The 20,714-nt window shown below is 49.7% G+C and overlaps 9 protein-coding genes across 9 annotated transcripts; 4 read left to right on the top strand and 5 right to left on the bottom strand.

Moving 5' to 3' along the window:
- Positions 1-554: 554 nt before the first annotated feature.
- On the bottom strand, positions 555-5,096 carry POJ06DRAFT_259350 (SNF2 family N-terminal domain-containing protein). Its single transcript, XM_056188372.1, has 4 exons — positions 4,819-5,096; positions 4,378-4,744; positions 2,257-4,325; positions 555-2,205 (listed from the first exon to the last, which is right to left on the bottom strand). The coding sequence occupies exons 1-4, from the start codon at positions 4,957-4,959 to the stop codon at positions 799-801; spliced, it is 3,984 nt and encodes a 1,327-aa protein (XP_056041843.1). The 5' UTR covers positions 4,960-5,096; the 3' UTR covers positions 555-798.
- Positions 5,097-5,359: 263 nt separating this feature from the next.
- POJ06DRAFT_150617 (uncharacterized protein) lies at positions 5,360-10,015 on the top strand. The gene is made up of 5 exons (XM_056184664.1): positions 5,360-6,398; positions 6,450-6,935; positions 6,989-7,055; positions 7,103-9,307; positions 9,355-10,015. The coding sequence occupies exons 1-5, from the start codon at positions 5,604-5,606 to the stop codon at positions 9,954-9,956; spliced, it is 4,155 nt and encodes a 1,384-aa protein (XP_056041842.1). The 5' UTR covers positions 5,360-5,603; the 3' UTR covers positions 9,957-10,015.
- Positions 10,016-10,278: 263 nt separating this feature from the next.
- On the bottom strand, positions 10,279-10,559 carry POJ06DRAFT_270360 (uncharacterized protein; the record flags this gene model as incomplete). Its single annotated transcript, XM_056189434.1, has 2 exons — positions 10,279-10,368; positions 10,425-10,559. The coding sequence occupies 2 exons, from the start codon at positions 10,557-10,559 to the stop codon at positions 10,279-10,281; spliced, it is 225 nt and encodes a 74-aa protein (XP_056041841.1).
- A 1,127-nt stretch (positions 10,560-11,686) lies between these two features.
- POJ06DRAFT_259340 (uncharacterized protein) lies at positions 11,687-13,463 on the top strand. The gene has a single exon (XM_056188371.1). It carries the CDS (start codon positions 11,862-11,864, stop codon positions 13,272-13,274), a length of 1,413 nt encoding a protein of 470 aa, XP_056041840.1. The 5' UTR covers positions 11,687-11,861; the 3' UTR covers positions 13,275-13,463.
- Positions 13,464-14,229, bottom strand: POJ06DRAFT_259339 (ribosomal protein S10 domain-containing protein). The gene has a single exon (XM_056188370.1). It carries the CDS (start codon positions 14,205-14,207, stop codon positions 13,536-13,538), a length of 672 nt encoding a protein of 223 aa, XP_056041839.1. The 5' UTR covers positions 14,208-14,229; the 3' UTR covers positions 13,464-13,535.
- Positions 14,230-14,361: 132 nt separating this feature from the next.
- Positions 14,362-15,986, top strand: POJ06DRAFT_150570 (uncharacterized protein). Its single transcript, XM_056184661.1, has 4 exons — positions 14,362-14,902; positions 14,965-15,077; positions 15,127-15,248; positions 15,305-15,986. Exons 1-4 carry the CDS (start codon positions 14,471-14,473, stop codon positions 15,754-15,756), a joined length of 1,119 nt encoding a protein of 372 aa, XP_056041838.1. The 5' UTR covers positions 14,362-14,470; the 3' UTR covers positions 15,757-15,986.
- POJ06DRAFT_150566 (uncharacterized protein) lies at positions 15,916-17,427 on the top strand. The gene has a single exon (XM_056184660.1). It carries the CDS (start codon positions 16,075-16,077, stop codon positions 17,074-17,076), a length of 1,002 nt encoding a protein of 333 aa, XP_056041837.1. The 5' UTR covers positions 15,916-16,074; the 3' UTR covers positions 17,077-17,427.
- Positions 17,428-17,775: 348 nt separating this feature from the next.
- Positions 17,776-18,998, bottom strand: POJ06DRAFT_150573 (uncharacterized protein). Its single transcript, XM_056184662.1, has one exon. It carries the CDS (start codon positions 18,898-18,900, stop codon positions 17,962-17,964), a length of 939 nt encoding a protein of 312 aa, XP_056041836.1. The 5' UTR covers positions 18,901-18,998; the 3' UTR covers positions 17,776-17,961.
- A 554-nt stretch (positions 18,999-19,552) lies between these two features.
- Positions 19,553-20,204, bottom strand: POJ06DRAFT_150575 (uncharacterized protein). Its single transcript, XM_056184663.1, has one exon. It carries the CDS (start codon positions 20,111-20,113, stop codon positions 19,712-19,714), a length of 402 nt encoding a protein of 133 aa, XP_056041835.1. The 5' UTR covers positions 20,114-20,204; the 3' UTR covers positions 19,553-19,711.
- Between the last annotated feature and the right edge of the window lie 510 nt (positions 20,205-20,714).

Raw genomic sequence — 20,714 nt, 5'->3', positions numbered from 1 at the left:
AAACATCCATGGTCAATCATCGACAGAGTAGTAGGCGATCGATCGGACTTAGTTATAGTAAATGCCCACTTCCATCACGGAGCTGGCACTTCTCGTGTACAGTGACAGCTGCGTGGCTTGCTGGACCGCTTTTTATTCTGGTTCATGGTCTATAATATTTCTTGTTCAAGCAGCGGAAGATTGGGAAATTTAGATTCTACAGGCGGTGGTTTCCAATGGTACAGTTGAGAGACTGCCGCATCGGAATGTCAGGAGCGTATCCGGACGACTTATACTGGACTAGATGATACTGTAGGAACCGCCATCGTCGTGGCCGCTCCCAGTCATGTCCTTGGATGAACAGGTAAATTGTTAAAGTTTTCAGTTGAGTCGAGCAGTTGTTTGGGTTCAGACAATGTTAAGGACCCGGCCAAGTTTACGCACAGGCAAACCACATTAACCAGCGCTAGCGCTCAGTAGTATAATAGAGCGCTCGCGTAACTAAGAATTTGTGTGCGTCACTGCGATTAGCCATTACCTAACTATATCACGTACGGCTCGTGCTGTTCGTCGTTTTAATTGCGTGTGTTGTCGTGGAAGAAATCGTGCGAATTACAAAGCAACCGTCCAGTATCCCATTTGTGAAATGAATAGCATCTATTGCCAAGCAGTACAACGTACTATACGGATACACTAAATTATAATATATACCACTGACAAACATATATCATACAAAACTCGTTTATACTAACAGATAATATAAGACAATTCAAAACGTCATAACCCACCACAACGCTCTGTCCGATTTTGCTTGGTCACTCACGCAGTCTTACGCTTCTTTCCTCTTTTTTTGTCCTTCTTCTGACTCCGCTCTATCGCGTCCTCGATGGTATCTTCCTCGTTATCAATAGCATCAAGCCACTGTTTCTCCGTCAATCCGTCGTCGTACCGGGTGACTTTACGTTTCCGAACACCACGACCGGCAGCTTCTTCAATCTCCCGCATCTCAACAATCATATCACGCTTATAAATTTCCGGCAGCTCATTGTCAGTATACAACCGATCCTTAGCTTTGCCTTTGCCGTACGGGGAATTCGCGATTCTGTCAGCGTCCATCTTCTTAAACACAATCGCCTCGTGGTCATCGCGGGCAAGCAGCTCGTTCAATTCCTCATCATCCAAATCCTCGTCGTCCTCCTCGCGCTTTTGTTTCTTTGCCTCCTCGGCTTCCAGCAGCGAGCGCAAAAACGCTTCTTGCTCTTCAGCCGTGGATTTGTTGTCGAACTTGCCGGCCTGGATGACTTTGCCGTCGATATCGAGCTTCTTGTGCGCACGCTCGAGAATCATCTCTTCAACCGAATCTTCCGTAATCAGTCTGAAAATTCTGACTTCCTTTGTCTGACCGATTCGGTGCGCGCGGTCCTGCGCCTGCAAATCCTGATGAGGATTCCAGTCCGTGTCGTAGATAATCACAGTATCAGCAGTCTGCAGGTTCAATCCGAGACCGCCAGCACGAGTAGACAACAGGAACGCAAAATACGGCGAATCCGGCGCGTTAAATTTCTTCAGCAAGTCCGATCGATCCTCGGATTTCGTGCCACCGTCGAGACGGAGGTATTCCATTCCACGCCATCGCATGAAATCTTCCATGATGTCCATTATCTGGGTCATTTGGAAGAACATCAGCACTCTGTGGCCGGTCGCTTTAAATTTCGGCAGCATGCGGTCCAGAAGCTCGAACTTCCCGGCAGTACGCCAGAGATCATCGTTCGTGAGACGGTTGGGGTTGATGAGGTTCTCGATCTCCTCAAATACGAACGGATGGTTGCAGATTTTTCGGAGCTGCATGATCTGGTTGTTGAGACCCTTGATACCGGACTTGTTACCGCCACCGGTCGTGCTGGAACCGACAAAGAGAACATTGTGCTTGAGCATTTGCTCGTATAGTTTATGCTGTAGAGCTGACATTTTGCATTTAATAACTTTCTCGACCTTGTCGGGAAGATCTTTCTCGACATCTTTTTTGAGACGACGAAGAAGGAACGGCCGCAGAACCTTGTGCAGACGACGGATAATAAGCAATGTCTCTTCTTCGGATAGCTCCATCTTGTCTTGGCCACCAGTGTTCGCAAACGGCGTGTTGAACCATTCGTCGAATGACTTTACTGAGTTGAAAATCTTGGGAAGAACGAAATTGAGCAAGGCCCAGAGTTCGGGAAGGTTGTTCTAATTCCGTTAGCGTAATAATTTTTTACTGTTCGACGTGAACCTGCTTACCTGCAAAGGAGTACCGGTCAAGATCAGCCTGTACCTGGAATGGTAAAACTGTGTCAACGTGCTGCTAAGCTTTGATTGACTGTTCTTCATACGATGGCCCTCATCGATGATCATATGAATCCACTTAATCCTACTCAAAATCGGACGATCCTTGATGATGTATTCGTACGTAGTAAGCAACACCTGGAAGTCCCCAGATCTAATAGCGGCCTGCTGGGCCTTACGGGCCAAGGGCGGACCCTTGTACACGACCTTCCTAATCGTCGGCGCCCACTTTTCAAACTCAAGATTCCAGTTGGTGAGCGTGCTAAGCGGGACAATAACCAGGTAAGGGCCAGATTGCTGCTTCTCTTCAACCAAGTACGTGATCAATGAGATTGTCTGAATTGTCTTGCCGAGACCCATCTCATCGGCCAAGATACCATTAAGATTATTGTTGTACAGAGATACCATCCATTGCAACCCCTTGACCTGATATTCCTTCAGGGTGCCACCAACCAGAATAGCCGGCTGGCGGGTGACAATTTCGTGAATGCGGTGCGCAACACCGTAGTAGTCGAGCTTTTCCTCGCCGTCCTCATCCAACTCGACTTCTTCCTCAGCAGGCGCGATTCTGCCTTCCGCTTGGTTCTGTCGCTGTTGGTCTTTGACAGCTTGTGCAAGTGAGTCCAAGAACGAATTAGTCTGTCTAAGCAGGTGTGTGATACGGGTGTCCTTAGTCTGGTCAAGCAATTTCATGTAGGCTTCTTCGTCGTTAGCCTTCAATGCCTGGAGACGCTGCTTAGCCGTGCGTTCAGCTCGACGCTGCTCTTCACGTTCAGTATACGCATGATAGGCAAGCACAGCCTTGCCAAGTCTCTGGTGCTTGTTGCGCTTCACGCGGCCGTTATTCAGCATCTCTGTACCATGATTGCAGACCCCAACAAGGTAATCCAAATTCCGCTGGCGTTCCCGCTTCTCGCGCTCGGCACGCTGCTGCTTCTCGAGCTGTTCGGTAAGACGCGCCTCACGCAGGCTCTGTTTCTTCAAGCGACGGAAATTAGACCGGCTGGCGGTCATGGCTAGTGTGTTGAAATGAGCGATCGACTTAAGGACTTGGCTGCGCATCTCCCGCTGCTTGGCTAGCATGCGAAGGCCTTTCAGCTCAATCAGGGCCCTGACTTTGAGTCTATCCTCGCGGGCGAAGGAGTCAACTTTTTCGACAACCTTGAATTGAGGCTCTTCTTTCTCTTCCTCAGTCTTGACTTCAGAGTCAACTTCCATCTTGGTATCATTGCTTTCTTTCTTCTCTTCACTCAGCACAACATCACGGAAGACTTCTGATGACAAATCCTTGGCATCAAAAGCGGCAATATTCGCAGGCAAATTCTCTAATTCAGTGATTCTGGTAGCGACGCGATTCTTGATCGCTGTCTCGCGCGCTTCTTTCAAAGCAATAATGTCGACTCCACTAGGCATAATTGACGGAATAAGTAACCTGTTCTGGCGCGAGACAAAGTCCATGTACTGAATAGGTTGCTGCACTTGCAAATATGGTGACACAATCTCGTATTTTGCGCCAGCTGCTGATGCTGAAGCCTTGGGGGCCGCAGCAGCCAAAGCTGGAGCCGGAGGAGTCTGCGACGGAGCGGTGGTCGGTGGCGGGATGGGAGCTGCGGTCGTTGGCATGGCCTTGACTGCAGGCGGCTCAGGTGGAACTACCTGCCCGGCAGGTGCCTGTCCCGGTAGCGGAGGCACTGCTGCCGAGCCCGCGGACGTCGGTCGCACAACCATCGAGTTTCCGTTAGGCGGTGGGGTGAACGACGGCTGCCGCCCAAGCTGCTGTTGCTGTTGTTGCTGCTGCTGATGTTGTCTTAATGGCGCGAACAACTGCTGCTGCAATTGCGGTGGGATGACCATATTCTTGGAAATTAACTTGAACGCCGTGATTTGTGTTCGCAGCATTTGAAGCTGCTCGGCCGTGAATGGATTGTTGCCAGCTGTCGCAACAGACTGACCACCACCTGCCGCTGATCCGGAACGGGAGGCCGGCTTTGGCGTGGCTTGACTTTGCAAAGCAGGATTAAATGCTACAGAAGCATCAGCATCACATCCTTTCTCCCATATTCATTGTATACTTACGCAATCCGCCATTAAGAGCGGTCTGCGGAGACTGCGCAGGCGCTATCGACTGAGCAGGCGGCTGTGCCTGCTGCGCCTGTTGCTGGCGAAACTGGAGCTGCTGCATTTGCAATTGAAGCTGGGCCTGTTGCTGGACGGCATTCGGTTGCGCAATTTGCTGCGGACCAGCTTGCACGCCGGCGGGTAAAGATTGCGGATGTGATTGCGGCTGTCCTTGCTGCTGAGCTTGCTGTTGCTGCTGCTGGTGGAGTCGCTGCTGCTTATATATCTCCTGCTGCTTTGAGATGAGGCGTAGGACTTTGGATATATTTGCAAACTCGGGGTTGGAGACCTCGTCGGCGCCCTGGGCCTTGAGTGCCTGCCATCGCTAAAAAAATTAGAGATCAGTGGCAAATTCACAAGGAGAGTCGACATCACGCATTGACCGGTTTCTGGACATACCATGAGCAGTTGTTGGACACCCTCACGTGTGGTTGGGATGGGCATCTGCGTAGGATGGAAGCCGTTCACGGCCATTTGCACCGAGTTCTGAGGGGGGGCGCCAGGCTGGGCAGGAGGAACAGCCTGGGGCGGCGCGCTCATGGTGGGCGGCGGGCGGAGACGTGTTGTTTATTTGCAATACGCGGGTGTGACGCGTGCACGCGATGTAAATAGAGGTGGACGGGGGGCAGTTTTCGAGCAGGCGAGATTCGATGACCGGTCGCGATGAGTTGCCGGGGGTGCGGATTATTCGACTTTGGTGTGCTTGGTGTCGATGGGACCAAAACCAAAATCCGCGGCGGCGCAAACTTCGCCGTGCACTAGCATCTGCTCCACTTGTTCCTCATCTGCCGTGACGACTTCGCCACCCTGTCGTTCTTCTGGTGCGCAGCTAACGCCAATACCCTAACCCCTCAATCACGTGTGATTGAGGGTTACCCGGGATCGGCCGAAGTGACTCCATGCTCGTGGCCGGACGAAGCGAGCTCCGGCGCCCGGCACAGAAAGAATCACCATCTCGTCGGCCGTTTCGCGATATTATCGGTTGCAAAATACCGGAACTGTCACTCTGCGAGTCGCCTGTTCTCATCGTCCGGTGGTAGTAGCGAATTCGAGTAGTGCGTGCTTCCTAATCTGTGCCCGCGACGGACTCGAGGCTGCTTCGGTCCTGCGGGAGATTGGCCACTGGCATACAAAGAGCAGCAATTTGATCGTCCGATACACTGTGCGCGCGTACGAATTGTACAATGTCTTCTTGGACTCCACTACACGACGCGAATGACGAACAATCTCCTGATCGGCCCCAGTCGCCCTCGTCGTCGTCGTCGGCTTCGAATGCTTCCGTACGAGGGCGTCGTGGTCGTCGTGACTCGGCGGCGACGGAAACAAGTTATTACGGCGAAATGGCCCAGGACCGCATGTTCGACGGTCCAGTGCCAGAGTCTGTCCCGTCGTCAATATCGTCGTTCGCCCATCGCCAGCGGTCGCGCTCAAGGTCAACGTCTACGACTCGGAGTTTCCGGTTTTTCGACACCGCCGCCGTAGAGCGTGCCCACGAGATCGACCAGCAGATTCATGGGTACCAGTACGACGACGACGACGAGTACGGAAGCGACGTGTTTGCTGATCATTTGAGCATACGGTCGTCTGACGAGATCCACAGTCTACACACTGTCAACACGAACGGCAGCTATCGGCCCCGCAGAGGGTCATTCGAGGACATAGATCCAAGTAAACAGTTCAATCGCCAAGATTCAACCGATAGGCCATTGCTAGATCACTCTGACTCATATGATGGATCGCCAACTGAGCCTCATCACACTCCAGATATTATTCAGCAAACTGTGTACCTTAGCGAGGAAGATCTGATTCTTGCATTGGCCGGTTACAAGTCTAGTACAGCCCGGATTTGCATATTCACACTGCTATGCGTTTGTACAGGCGGGCTGGCATACCTTATTCTTCGGTGGCTGCCAAGGTATAGAGTGTACTTGATGGGCTATAAGGTACCCCTCTCCATGTGTGATTGGGTGGTCCTCGAAGTGAGTTTGTTATTTTAACTTTACATTTTTTGCATATTAACAGTACGGCAGAACCAATGGGGCGAGCTGTCATTCCATACCATCATCAAGCGACGCTACAACTATCCGATGTCCAGCGTGTTTAACATACGAAAAGATCCTCACAAACCATTATCCGACTTAGACTACGACCCTCTAATTCCAGTCCTACAATATTTTGACTACCGCTACATGCGTTTGATCCTACATCCCATTGAAGGAAAATTCGTGCTCAATAACGACTGGCACGATGTAGCATGGTCAGACGTCAACACTATCCGAAATGGTCTCGAGTCCGCCACAATCGAGGAACGAGGTCTCGTTTTCGGCGAGAATAGCATTGAGATTGAGGATAAGACCATTCCCCAACTGTTAGTTGAGGAGGTGTTACATCCATTTTACATATTCCAGCTGTTTTCGATGATTTTATGGGGATTGGATGAGTATTACTATTACGCAGCCTGCATTTTCGTGATTTCGGTTATCAGCATTACGAACACATTAATTGAGACCAAAAGCGTAAGCGAACCTAACGACTGTCATTCTAAGTAGGACTGGCTAACTCTTTTAAGAACATGCGTAGACTGCGAGAAATTTCTCGATTCGTGTGCAATGTCCGTGTACTTCGTGACGGTTTCTGTAAGTCTAACGTCTGACACTGCGATGACATACACTGACAAGACAAGGGGTCAATATTCCATCCACAAGTCTTGTTCCCGGCGACGTTTACGAAATCTCAGATCCTTCTCTGAGTTATTTCCCATGTGACTCGATCCAACTCACTGGCGATTCGATTGTGAATGAGAGCATGCTCACGGGCGAGTCAATTCCGGTATCCAAGTACTCGGCCACAGCTGAAACTCTCTATCTCCTCGCCGATTCTGACCAAGGAACTATCGTGCCCGAGTTGGCCAAGGCCTTTCTATTCTGCGGAACCAAGATAGTTCGCGTCCGAAAGCCACAAATGGGCATCACTCAGTCCGCCCCACAGAACAGCGACGAAGAAGCCGTGGCATTAGCGCTCGCTGTCAAGACAGGCTTCAACACCACAAAAGGCGCCTTAATTCGGTCGATGCTGTTCCCGAAGCCGTCCGGGTTCAAGTTTTACAGTGATTCGTTCCGGTATATCGCTGTGATGTCGATGATGGCAGCACTCGGGTTTATTTTCTACACAATCACATTTATAAAGTTGGGACTGCCGGCGACCTTGATCGCGTTTCGGTCGCTTGATTTGATTACGATTGTTGTTCCGCCTGCTTTGCCGGCCACGCTGACTATTGGTACGAATATCGCGTTGTCGCGGCTAAAAAAGAGAGATATCTTTTGTATCAGTCCGAACCGGGTTAATGTTGGCGGGAAGCTCGATGTCGTGTGCTTTGACAAAACGGGTACTCTCACCGAAGATGGTTTGGATGTTCTTGGTGTGCACGTTGTAAATCACCGGGAATCTCAATTCAGTGAATTACTGCCGTCCGCGGAATCCATCGTTCCAGCGTCAGCAAAGGATGTGGACTCGAAATGGAACTTCAGATTGTCCATGCTATTCGCAATGGCGACGTGCCACTCGTTGCGGCTTATCGACGAGGATCTGCTGGGCGACCCGTTGGACTACAAGATGTTCGCATTCACAGGCTGGGCCTACGAAGAGGAGGGCAATTACTACAGTCCCAAAGGAGACGACGACGACAGGAGTCTTACGGAGTACACGACGCCGGCCAACGAATCTAACAAAATCGCACCTCTAATCATGCACCCCCCGACTGAGCTGGCGCGGAATATTGTCGCGGGCGATGCCGACAGCTCGTTCGGACTTGAAGGCGCAGATCTCGGAGTGATTCGGTGCTTTGAGTTCGTGTCTCAGTTACGTCGCATGAGTGTTATTGTCAAGCGATTTAAGGATCCGGATATGCAAGTTTTCGTCAAAGGCGCGCCGGAAATCATGCAGCAAATTTGCAGGGCAGATTCCTTCCCTGCGGATTACAATGAAATGCTGCATAGCTATACACACAAGGGATACCGTGTCATTGCCGTCGCGGTGAAGAGGTTACCACGGCTGTCGTGGTTCAAAGCGCAGAAGCTTAAACGCGAGGACGTTGAAAAGGACTTGGCATTTGTCGGGTTTATTGTGTTTGAGAATAAGCTCAAACCGTCAACGACCGCGGTTATCCATGAATTGGCCGACGCTAACATCCGGACGGTAATGTGCACCGGCGATAACGTGTTGACTGCGATCAGCGTTGGCCGGGAGTGCGGGCTAGTGTACAAGGATGCGCCGGTATTCGTACCCCATTTCGAGGAAAACACGATCTTGCGGTGGGAATGCGTTGATGATCCGGGACTGATTCTTGATTCGACAACGCTTGCTCCGATAATGCCGGCGAGTGGGACAGAGTACTCAGCACCGGCTATGAGGCGCTACACGCTTGCGATCACAGGGGAGGTGTTTCGGTGGATCATGAACTGCGGAACGGTGGACGTGATCAACAGGATGCTCACCAAGGCCAGCATCTACGCACGCATGTCGCCGGACGAGAAACACGAGCTGGTGGAGAAACTCCAGGGGATAGATTATTCTGTCTGCTTCTGCGGCGATGGCGCTAACGACTGCGGCGCTCTCAAGGCCGCGGACGTCGGCATTTCACTGTCGGAGGCAGAGGCCTCTGTCGCGGCTCCATTCACGAGTCGCTTGTTTGAGATTTCGTGTGTGCCGGACGTAATCCGAGAAGGCCGGGCGTCGCTGGTGACGAGTTTTTCATGTTTTAAGTACATGTCGCTGTACTCGGCCATCCAATTCTCGACAGTCGGGATATTGTACAAATCGGGCACGAACTTGGGAGACTTCCAGTTTTTGTTAATCGACATGTTCTTGATCCTCCCTATTGCGGTATTCAGTATGTGGCTTGTTGATGTTGATCTGACCTAATTCTAACAAACATAGTGGCGTGGGCTGGCCCGTATCCTATTCTCAGTTCCAAACGACCGACCGCGAATCTCGTGTCGCAAAAGATTCTAATGAACTTGATTGGGCAAATCATCATCAACGTCATATTCCAGTTCACAATCTGGACGCTTGTCACACAGCAGGACTGGTACATGCCACCAGTGCCCGGCTCGGACGACAGCCACGTGCAGTCTTCCGACAACACGAGTTTGTTCCTCGCGTCGTGCTACCAATACATATTCATCGCGATCGTGCTGAGCGTTGGTCCGCCGTACCGCGAACGTATGACCAAGAACGGACCGTTCATGCTCACGATCGCGGTTACTATGACGTTGGTGACGCTTATTCTCCTTGCGCCGCCGAAGTGGCTGTTTGATCTGCTCGTGTTGACGCAGCTAAGTTTTGCGTTCAAACTCATCATTTTGGGGGCCGGGGGTGCGTATTTTTGTGTCACGTGGGCGGGGGAGAAGTACCTTTTCCCCAAGATATCTGCTTGGATTTCGCGCGCGAGGAGGGTCATGCGTGGTGGACGGACGAAGATTCGGAAGAAATTTAAGGTGTTGATCGAGGAGCATGAGGAGGAATTTCAGTTTATATGATTTGTTTCGGGATAGTATATGACGATGAAAAGCAACGAGCGGTTCATACGAAGGGCATATGACAAAAAATATCGAAGCAAAGGGATGGTGTCAATTTTGTTGCTTTATGACGGGGTTTCATGTTAGATTTGTAAGGGAAGGGTTAGAATATACCCAGGGGGGGTTTTCTTTTTTTTCTTCAATATATGCATGTTGAAATTGGTAATGCAATATATAGAGTAATTCACGGTGAAAGTTATGAATCGCGGATGAGCGGATGAAATGCAATAACCGTCCTGTAGCAGAGCCCCCAGTGTCTTTATTACTTGTATGATACATTAATCTAATGATGCTCGCCTTCCTTATGTTCAACGTGCCCACCGCCATGATGTCCCTCCCACGGATGTCGGAAACCGAAAAGAACCGGTCCGTCCTGCAGAATTGTTAGCCCCATCACTCGCTTTCTGCCAATAACACAAAGGCGCTGACCTCCTTCAGTCTGTACATGATCCAGAACCACATGGCACCGCCGAGGACTAAGTTCGAGATACGGTAGAAGCGACGCGGAGGGTGGATGTCGATGGGACCGGAGTATGACTTCGGTCCGTGGTGGCCACCTGCCATTATGCTATACTAAATAATTGCGTGTAGAAATATGGGGAAGTATATGTGAATGCGAGGACTAGAAGTGCATGTTAGGAGTTGTGCTATGGTGGGCAAATTCATTACCCCAATTTGATCCCCTCTCAAAACACTTACACACTCGTAAGTCAGGCAATGCACTTACCGCAACTCTCCTCGTGTATAGTATATCTCTATTTAATGGTTCGATTTGTTTGGCAACAACAGAGCAGCACAACGTATAGAAGCAGTTGCCGTTGGAGCTGCCTGTCGAGACCCCAACACTGACATGGAGAGCCAGTGATTGTCACCCAGTTTTAGTTACGTAACACTCAGTCCGGGCGAGGAACCTGTCACTAACAAATTTCAAGCAATCCCCATAGTTAAACTTTCGAAGCCAGATGATTGGCCGAGCAGGGAGCTCATAGGGTTAGGGAGGAATAATGTGGCTGAGAGTGGCTTGCATTAATCTTTGTTGCCACCCGAGCCGACAAGTTTTTGTAACATGCAGGGACAAGCAATTCGTCAGCTGGCCGCCTGAACGCGCTGTAGGAACAATTGGGTTGCATAGTGAGGCAGGTAATAGTGTGCACAGCGTACTATTAAGGCGCAATCCATTGCTCAAATGTGGACCGGGGAAAGTCGGGGCATGCGGTGAGAGTCGGATCCGAATGACACGAGATTCACACGACAAGCGGTGAGCTTAATTAACCCATGTTAACGCAATGCCGACGTCGTGCCGGATGAGATATGAGTCACTGTAAATGCCACTCTATCGACTTCCATTGCTGAAATAAGATATTCCGTATAAGCAGTGTATATTTATTATGAGGGTTGGACTTAAATCAGATGTTCGATGTGGCTCTGAGCTTATCAAACTCCCAACTTCTTTAGTTGTCACAATCCTGCCTCTGCTACTACATTATAACAGATTGTCATACCTACGTACCTATATCATCTTATTAGTATAGGATTAGAATGAATAGCACAGGTGATAAATAATACATTGGAATTTCCGCGCCACCCTGTGTCGGACGTTCCTCGGCCACGCGCGCCAAATTGCTGCGGCTTTTGCTGCGGCGCGCCTCCGAACGACGGCAACCTGGTCGCCTCCGTTCAGGCCATAAATATTGCATGCTCCTCAGGAAGCTTGTCATCTGTCATTCTACAAGACAATATACTGTACACAATACTGGACATACGCTACTTAGTGTCGCGTCTACAGCTCCAGTTTCGACCGGCATAGACCCATAGAGATACACTGATATATCCGACCCTACGGCCCACCGCGCCAAACAGCATAGAATGCAAGCTGCCTTCGACATCGTCGGCAATCTACCAGTCGACGTCATACCCTTCATCGTCCAGTACATCCCTCGCTACACAGACCTTATCCACTTCCAGCGCGTCTGCAAGGTATGGCGCTACATCTTCACCAGCCCTGTCACATACACTGCCCTGGTCGGACCCGCTCCTGCCGACACAGACGCCAAAGATGACAGCTGCGACGACGCTTACAGGCGCTTCCTCAAGATGTGCTACGACCAGCACGCCATCATGACCCTCAACCTCTCACAGGAACGCGTCTACAAGGTCGCTCCCAACCGCACGAACCAGGTCTCGTGCTCAGCTTACTCCAGCAACTACCTTGTTCTCTACCTCCAGCACGACCGCCGGTTCCTCGTCTGGGACTTCACCGCCGACGGCGACGATGACATGGAACCGCGCGTGCTCGAGTTCGGTACCGGCCGTGTCACTGACATGATCGTGTCCGACACTGGCGGATATCTCATCTGGCAAGAGTCAGACAAGGCCGCCATCTTCGTCTTCGACCTCGCCACAGCATTCTGGGCGTCCACCCCATCAGCCGCCTCCTCCTCGACTTCGCTGTCGTCGCAATCCTCGTCCAGCACGACATCCTCGCAACGGGGCCGAGGCATCCAAGTCCTTCCGTTCCCGCAAGGATGCATACTCTCAGGTCTAAACCCGTTCAACTGCGACGGCGAGCACCTTGTCGCTCGGTTCGGCGTCGACGTCGGATCGCCGAAGAAATTCGTCATGGTCTGGGACCTGCGCACGCGACAGCTCGTGTCCAAGTTTCCGTTCACCGAAACAGGATTGTGGGACACGTCCGCGATCTTCGCGGAGAAGAAGATATACTTGTTTTCTCTTCCGCCGCGGACAGAGGATTTGCGGTTATTCCAGTTCCCCGGTTACTGCAAGACGTACGATTTGTCCGGAAAAGTCACCTCGGCGGTCGGCGTCTTGCCAGGCACGGAGTTCAGGTTTAACAGGATGTTCGAGCCTACTTGCGAGAACGGCAAGATCCACTACGCGATCTCGCGACAAGGCGGATTACACCGTGGCCACTGTCTGTCGACTATGACAGTAGATGAGCACACCGGTGTTGGCAAGGAACGCAAGTTTTACCCCGGCTGCTGCACAATGGCTAGCTCGGAATCGTATGTCACTGACAGCTACTTCCCCGTGCAGGACTGTATCACGCAGACAAAGAGTCAGTGCATGTACCTCTTCCACGCCATCTCCTCGTCAGAAGGCATCTCCGGCGAAGTCGAGATCTGGGATACAACTTCAGATAAGTCGCGGCGGTATTGGTTGCCTAAGGTCCGCGCTGTGTTTGGCAATGAGACGTTTTTTGGAAAGTTCGTCAACAGAAATCTATATATTCATCGATACTCTAAATGGGACGAGAAGTAAATTGCATCGCAATTAAATGGAGAACTGGTACGGCGTGGCGTAATAGTGTGGTTGCATCGGAGTTAGATCGGATACAGAGATGGAATTTGTTTGCCTTTAGAACGTTTTGTGTTGGCATGTACTAGTAGCGGCGTCTGTCATAGATAGTGTACAAGTTAATCATCATGGATGGTGTACAAGTTAATGATAACAAATTACTCGAATATTTACATGCAAGTACAAATCCCTATATAGCCAAGCAAAACTCCTCAATTCTACATACTAATTCTCCTCCTTCGGCTTCTGTTCAATCACCTCAGGTTCCTCGAACTCAAAATCGATCGACTCGTAATTATAGAGCTGCGCCTTCATTGCAACGCCCGCCAACTCATACTTCCGCAAAAATCCAAGCCATGTCTCAACAGTATCCATGTGTGCGTCTAAAACCTGGATAAGTCTCTTATGTGTGACTCGCTCGAAATTGACCTTGGTTTTGGCGTGGGCGAACGGCGACTTGACAATCGTCCATCGTTCGGTCCGTTTAGGCACATACGCCGGCCCCCGAACCGGCATCTTCAGGTAAAACGCAGCTCGCATTGCGAAGTCCGCGAAAAATTCAATTTGGTCGACAGTGTATGCACGTAAGTGCAGGTCACACGTCCGTTGGCCGTGTATAGGTGTAAGCTTCATCGGGGCATAGTGCGTGAGCTCGACGTTCATTGGCATCGGCCGTCCAGTGCCGGGGAAGATCGTGTGCGAGGAGGCGACATGCTTCGAACCCGTTTTCGGGTTGACATAGTATTGCCGGATGTGCGGGTTTGCGTACGGGATCTCGGTGTCGGACGGGGTGTCCTCCGAGGTGGACAGGGGAAATGGACGTTCAATGTGGTAGAAGCGTCGTGTGAATGGCGTAATTCCCAGACATTGCGTCGATCGTAGGCGGCGGATACTCATCTCTGCGTGTCCCGGACAGTTGCGTGAGTATTATTTCGAAAAATTTGACAATCCGTGATGTTCGTCCCGAGTCGGCGGTGAAGGGCTTGTGGTTAGGGTCCGCCCGTTCAAAAGGACAATTTCGTGAGACTGGGCAATGTTCTCTATAGAGTCATATCTACTCAATTGCACGGCATGGGGGCCAATTGATCTAGACATATATTCTGTACTTTGCATACATCGGAATCATAAATACGAGCATTAATCATTAACGGAGTCGCACCATGCTCCTACAATCGGCGCCGAAAAGGCTCGTTCTGCATCAATGTGTGTCCTATACACGTCAAATCCACCACGGCCAAACGCGGTACAAAAGCAGCACGGTCTTCAGTGGGATCCAACCAACCGGCGTAGCACATTTAGGCAACTACCTCGGGGCCCTGCGCGCCTGGGGCCAGCTGAGCGCGTCCCCACCGCAGCAGTTCGACCACACTATCTTCTCCATTGTCGATTTGCACGCCCTCACCATGCCGCCCGCGCCTGACAAACTGAGGGAATACAAACGGACGTCTGCTGCGCTTATTTTAGCGTCCGGCGTGGATCCGGAAAAGTGCATTTTGTATGTACAGTCGGACGTGTCTGGGCACGCGGAGTTGTGCTGGATTTTGTCATGTTTTAGCGATTTCGGGCACTTGAACCGCATGACGCAGTGGAAGGTGTGTCATTTTGGGCTTGGTGAAAGTAAATTCTTTGGACTGTGAGACTGATCTTAGTCCAGAGCAAGATGAATTTGACTTCGAACAGTTCGGTGATGGATGCGGCAGTGGAGAATTTACGTCTAGGATTGTTTGCGTATCCCGTTCTGCAGGCCGCGGATGTTCTTCTCTACAAGTACGTGGCATGGCACTACAAGGATATTTGCGTAGCTGACAGTTTGTAGGGCGACGCACGTTCCAGTCGGCGAGGATCAAATCCAGCATCTCGAGCTGACTCGACATATCGCCAAGCGCTTCAACTCCTCATATAACACAAACGTGTTTCCATTACCAGAAGTCCTTCTCAGTAAGTCCCCTTATTGCGCGGCATATAAAGCGAGAGAATCATGCTGATGAGTACAGCGCGAACACCACGACTAATGTCGCTACGCGATCCGGCAAAGAAAATGTCAAAGTCCGATCCCGCGGAGCAATCTCGGATAATGATTAACGATTCACCAGAACTCATCCGCGCAAAAATAAAGCGCGCGATAACAGACGGCAATAAATCCGTGTCTTACGACCCAGCCACTCGGCCAGGTGTCGCAAACCTGATTGATATGGTCGCTGGATTGCAAAATCGCTCGCCTGAGGAAGTTGCAGATGATCTCACGGGATTTAGTGGACACGCAGAGTTAAAGGACTTCGTTGCCGATGTTATCTCCCGGGAACTTCAGCCCGTGCGAGAGAAATTTGAGCGACTAAGCAGGGATCCAGAGTATCTGGATCACGTGCTGTGCAGCGGTGCTGAAAGAGCTAGAGTGATTGCGCAGGCGACATTAAAGGAGGTGAAGACGACAGTGGGGATATACTAGATGGCATGATGGCGTTCTATTTTGGATTATTGCATTTACAGGTTTAGGTGACATGTGTATGCGAGAAATCGGGAGAAATCGGTATATATCTGTAAATAGACTCCCAGCATATTGTATATAAGTGTGCGCTCCTCAGTTTAAGTTCGCGATTATTATGATCTCCGTAGATACTGCTCCAAAACAAATTGCCCCGCAATTTAGCAACGGCTCTCTGCTCCTGGTACCAGACAGCGAATGATAATTATGTCATCAACTTTCAGCATCAGACCACATCCTGGAAGAGATACTCACTTTAAGTCACGATAGGCCACCACGAAAATGGTCCTGCATAATAACAAATGGGACAGAAAGGCGACGCGAGCGTATAACCGCAAGCACGGCATCCCGCCTCCAAGCCGCGGTCCGCGGCAAGAAGCAGAACCTTCTTCTGACGACGAGGACGCTGTGAGCGGATCTGAAGCATCTGTTTCGGATTCAGACGGAACCAACGTCCTCGACAATGAAAATACTACATCGGAAGCAGCTACCACATCATTTGTTCCAGTCCGTCGGAGAAAGAAATTACCCTCCAACGCCTGGCGCTACGAGAACCAGGAAGCCGACGAGGAACTAGATGTGGAGGCGGCGGCCAAAGACACAGAAGACGCCTATTTGGCGAGCATCGCGCGGCCAGCAGATGGTGGCTTGTCGAAATACTTAGTGGACAACGACAAGAATGAGAAAGTGGCAGAAAATCTTGAAGAAGTCCGAGACATTTTTGAGACTCAGTTAAATGTTGGGGAATTGATCGGAGGGGGAAAGAAAAAGAAAGTCTTTGCCAAAGTGCCGGAAGAAAGCAAAAGCAAGGGCAGGATTGTTACATACGATGCTGCTGATCCTCAGTTTAGAGACGCTGACCGGCGGATTGAGAAGTTGAAGTATACCGACACAGTTCGCGAGCGTTATAAATCTGCAAATCGAAAGGAGATCGAGGGAGAATTGGATCGGTTGAAGAGGTTGCCGCAGTCAGTCGCAGCGCCGAAATTGAAGGAGAGGAGGGCCGCGGGTTTACAGAGGGATGCGGCTGGTCTGAATGAAGATTTTGACAAGTTTTGGAACGACATGGAGAAGAAGGGGAATGATGGCGCTAACGGCGGCTCGGCTGTCGTAGGTGAATTTACGAGCAAGGCTGCTACGGTTAAGCCCATGTGGGATGCTGCTTCTAAGACAAGCGGATCTGTATATATTGACGCCAGTAAAACCTCTACACCTGTTAAGTTGAAGAAGACTACAACCGATGCGGAAGACAAGTTTCTGGACGATTTGTTAAATGGCAATTGAGCTTCTTGCAGACTATGATTTTCCGCACACAGAGATTTCGCCATGGCAGCCATTCAGGGGTCTAAAATGGGTACCCACGCTAACGCTATTGTGTGGTTATTGTCGGACGTGCAAACTGGAGGTGACACATTCGTAGATCAGGATTGTTACTTAAATCGAACTGTACATGCCCAACCGCGGCAAACAAATATCATTAATGTTAGTCGAAGTAGCAAAGGTCAGAATGCTATGGGCAACATGTATGTGCGTGTAGATGCCCATAGGGCATCCGTTAGCTAGATGTATATTATATTTGTACCGTAGTCCATCGTATTGTACAAAATGTCATTAGTTGTAGAAATACTCGTATCGAATCGCAACATAGGATTTGTGTGGCAACATTTTGTTCAGCCTTGCGTCTCCCGTATACATATTGCGTTTACCGCAATACCACAACCTCGTTATCATATTCTACTGCGGCTAAGAGCGTTGCAGTTTCCTTGGCATACCCCTTGGAGCGGCGATAATAAATAGCGCAGGAGCGCTCCTGCGCGAGATTTAGTTCGTGTACGGGCGATCTTAAGCTAACCCTTAAACTGGACTTGGGCTGCTAACGGTCTCTAAGCAACACTGCAGGGTCCGTCCAGTCCTAAACAAATTATGATATACTAACCAGCTTCCCGTTTTTCCAGGATCGCTACGTCCCCTGTGCAACTCCTGGGTTTGAGCTCAAAAAGTTTTCGTAGTATGATCCAGGCGTGCCTTTGCCTGCGTGGAAGAGTCATGTAGCTGCACAAGCATCAGCATTGCAAAATACAGTTTGCTCTAGATATACAACAAAACGTTATTCGTGTCCACCCCTAACTAGCGATAGATCGTACATCAGATCATCTCATCTTTCGATTGCTAATATCCTAACTTTTTCCAATCGATTGTCTGCGCCCACTCTTCGAAGGCTTGAGGTTTGCCAGCGCCGTAGAAGTAATTGTTACTTGACAATGGCTCCCCTTCTTTATATGGACTAACTTCTGCTTTCTCAAACTGTTGCATGCTTGCGTACAAAATGTCTCCAATGACCTGACCATATGACTGAACACAATCCTCATAGTTCAGTTGCACAAACTCGGCTTTGTCCACGTTGGCAATTTGGCTCCACAGGTTGATCCATTCAGGAAATGTATAGTAACCACCATAGGCGTAGATAGTCCTGCCGTTTCGGGTCTCCTCGCCGGCCTTAAATATACCCAATACCCAGTTTCCAAGCTCATCTGGGTTGAATGAGTATACTTTCGTTTCGGGGCTGACGGGAAGCTTCAGTATGTATGCTCCACCTTCTTTTCTCGGCTTCATAATGTCACCGAGGAAGTTTGTATAGTACGCTCCAGTACTGATAAAAGTAGTTGCCTTGAGGAGAGACGGAATTGTCCGAATATAAGTGTCTACATTCGCCTTTCCTTGATTTGCAGCTGCCCCTGTAACTTTCCCATTGGTAGTCTCCCTTGGATTCAGTACTGTTGACCATAGATAATGCTGTACTCCATATTTTGCGGCAGTGTCCGCCATACGTTTACCATCCTCTTCTTCGCGATTCATGTCTAAATGCTCCCAGAAGTTTGTAACTGCAAATGCTCCGTACACGCCGTCAAACGCTTTGTCGAGGTCACGTTGCACAGTAATGTCGACTGCGACGACCTCTGCTCCGAGCGCATCTAATGCCTTTGCTGATTCTTTTGACGGATCTCGAGTAGCAGCTCTCACTTTGAATTCACCATCTTTGAGAAGTTGCCTTGCAACGCTACCACCTTGAATTCCAGTAGCACCGAATACTAATATTATTTTTTGCATGATAAGGTTGTGCGAGATCTATCTGTCGATATGGCCTTGCCGACAGCAACCTTTTTATAGTCGTAGACGATTGGTGGCCATGCCGCTTGTAGGCGCATTTGCGTTGGCAATATGAGAGTCTGCCTAATGCCCATAATGCGGATTCATGTGTGATTTGTAAGGTCCTGACAAATTAGGTTACTGTAACGGGGTGTGTTATTGCGCAATTCTCACCGGAGACGTATCTCCGATTCTCCGGGCCTTCCTGTCACAAGGCAACGCAAGGACAAGGCAAGGCTTGGGTCGCATAGCAACATCTGTGCGTTTTCCTTCGAGGCCGATTCCAGTTACAACTTCATCTGTGTTCGGTACGAAGCTAAAGCGCGAACTGATTTTGTGAATTTTGTATTCGGAAGACGCTAAATTGGTCATTTCGGATCGGAGATTTGGCTCGATAAATTGCCGTTTGGGATCGGAGTATCGGCTCTCTCTGACTGAGATCAGGGACCCCATTGCTAGAGTCGATGCTGAGCTAATTGGATATTCGAATGAAATTGTCAGAATTCACCTATTCAATTTAAGGCACTCGATATCTGGACTTGCTATTGTAGTATCTTAACTTGTCATTACTAATCGACTATCTTCCATGCAAGTATGGCACCAATGCAGCTTAATTTCGGCTCTTCCAGTTTTGGTGAGAGTCGGATCATCGAGAAGTTCTAGACGATCACAAATGAGGACGTCAAATAAAGTGCGGACCATAGATTCAGGCTGGAATGCTCGCATATACTTGGACCGTCGGATATTTTGAATTGTGGTAGCTAATGAATTGTTAATATGTTTCCTTAAGCTCCAATAAAAAGACATACAGGCCCCATTCGGAAAGTGGTTTTGCAGGTTGTTTTTGGTCATCTTTAAGTGACCAGCGATAATCTGGGTCATCGAGCTCGAAATCAATCCCAAGGAGGTTTGTAGCCTCTCGTAAGCTGAGTCTGCTAGCTTGAAGACTTAGCACAACTTCAACGTCCGCCAAAGCTAGAGCGCGTTGTATTGATTCAATGACGGATCTAGCTGCAGGGTGGAGGTTCTGATTGAGCTGGAGCACTTGATTGACAGATTCTTTGATATGTTCAGTATCAGATTTTTCAACCATCTCAGTCAAGTCAAGATAAAAGTGTGTGGGGCAAATCTTCTGCTTCTTCCTCGCTGGTGCTACCACCTTGACACTAGACATGCGTGAAATCCCTTGTTGTTAGTGTAAAAGCGTGTTGAGATAGCTTGATCTCGGAGATTAGAGGTTGAAGTTGGGCTGCTGTCCCCAGTTCTTCACATTGTAGTATCCCCTTGTCTGGTGACGTTATTTAGAGAGTTCAGCAATCATAACCCTTACCCATGCCCCACGACATTTTCGTCGTGTGAATTTGATCGCGTAAATTTACGCCAGTTCATGGATTTCAAGTAAAGATTTTTAAGGCCAAATTTACGCCACTTTTAAGGTTGGCTTTAGCTTTAAACGGCTACGCGAAACTCTAGATGGACGCGACTTCTTCCAGAGACTTTGTTTGGCGCCTTGTGTGTAAGGTACAGTCGAACTCGGTAGTCATCCATGGTCCCTACCGACGTAAGATAGATAAGTCTGGATGCTATAAGCACGCGTTCCTTTGTAAACAAGGACTACTCGCGGCGGTTCCAAGGAAACGGCCCTTTACCGCATTTGTCGTTAGTCTGAGTCTATTTCGGCTTCGCGGGAATTTACGCCGTAAAAAGGTCGAATTTTCAAAAATTACGCGACCTCGCTTGGGCAAGGGTTTTGTTTGGTGTAAATTTGCCGCGTA

Source organism: Lipomyces tetrasporus, assembly GCF_029532465.1.
Source record: "Lipomyces tetrasporus strain NRRL Y-64009 chromosome Unknown POJ06scaffold_9, whole genome shotgun sequence".
NCBI classification, from domain to species: domain Eukaryota; kingdom Fungi; phylum Ascomycota; class Lipomycetes; order Lipomycetales; family Lipomycetaceae; genus Lipomyces; species Lipomyces tetrasporus.
Note: the sequence above shows the minus strand (reverse complement) of the source record. Positions and strands in the feature narration are given on the sequence as shown.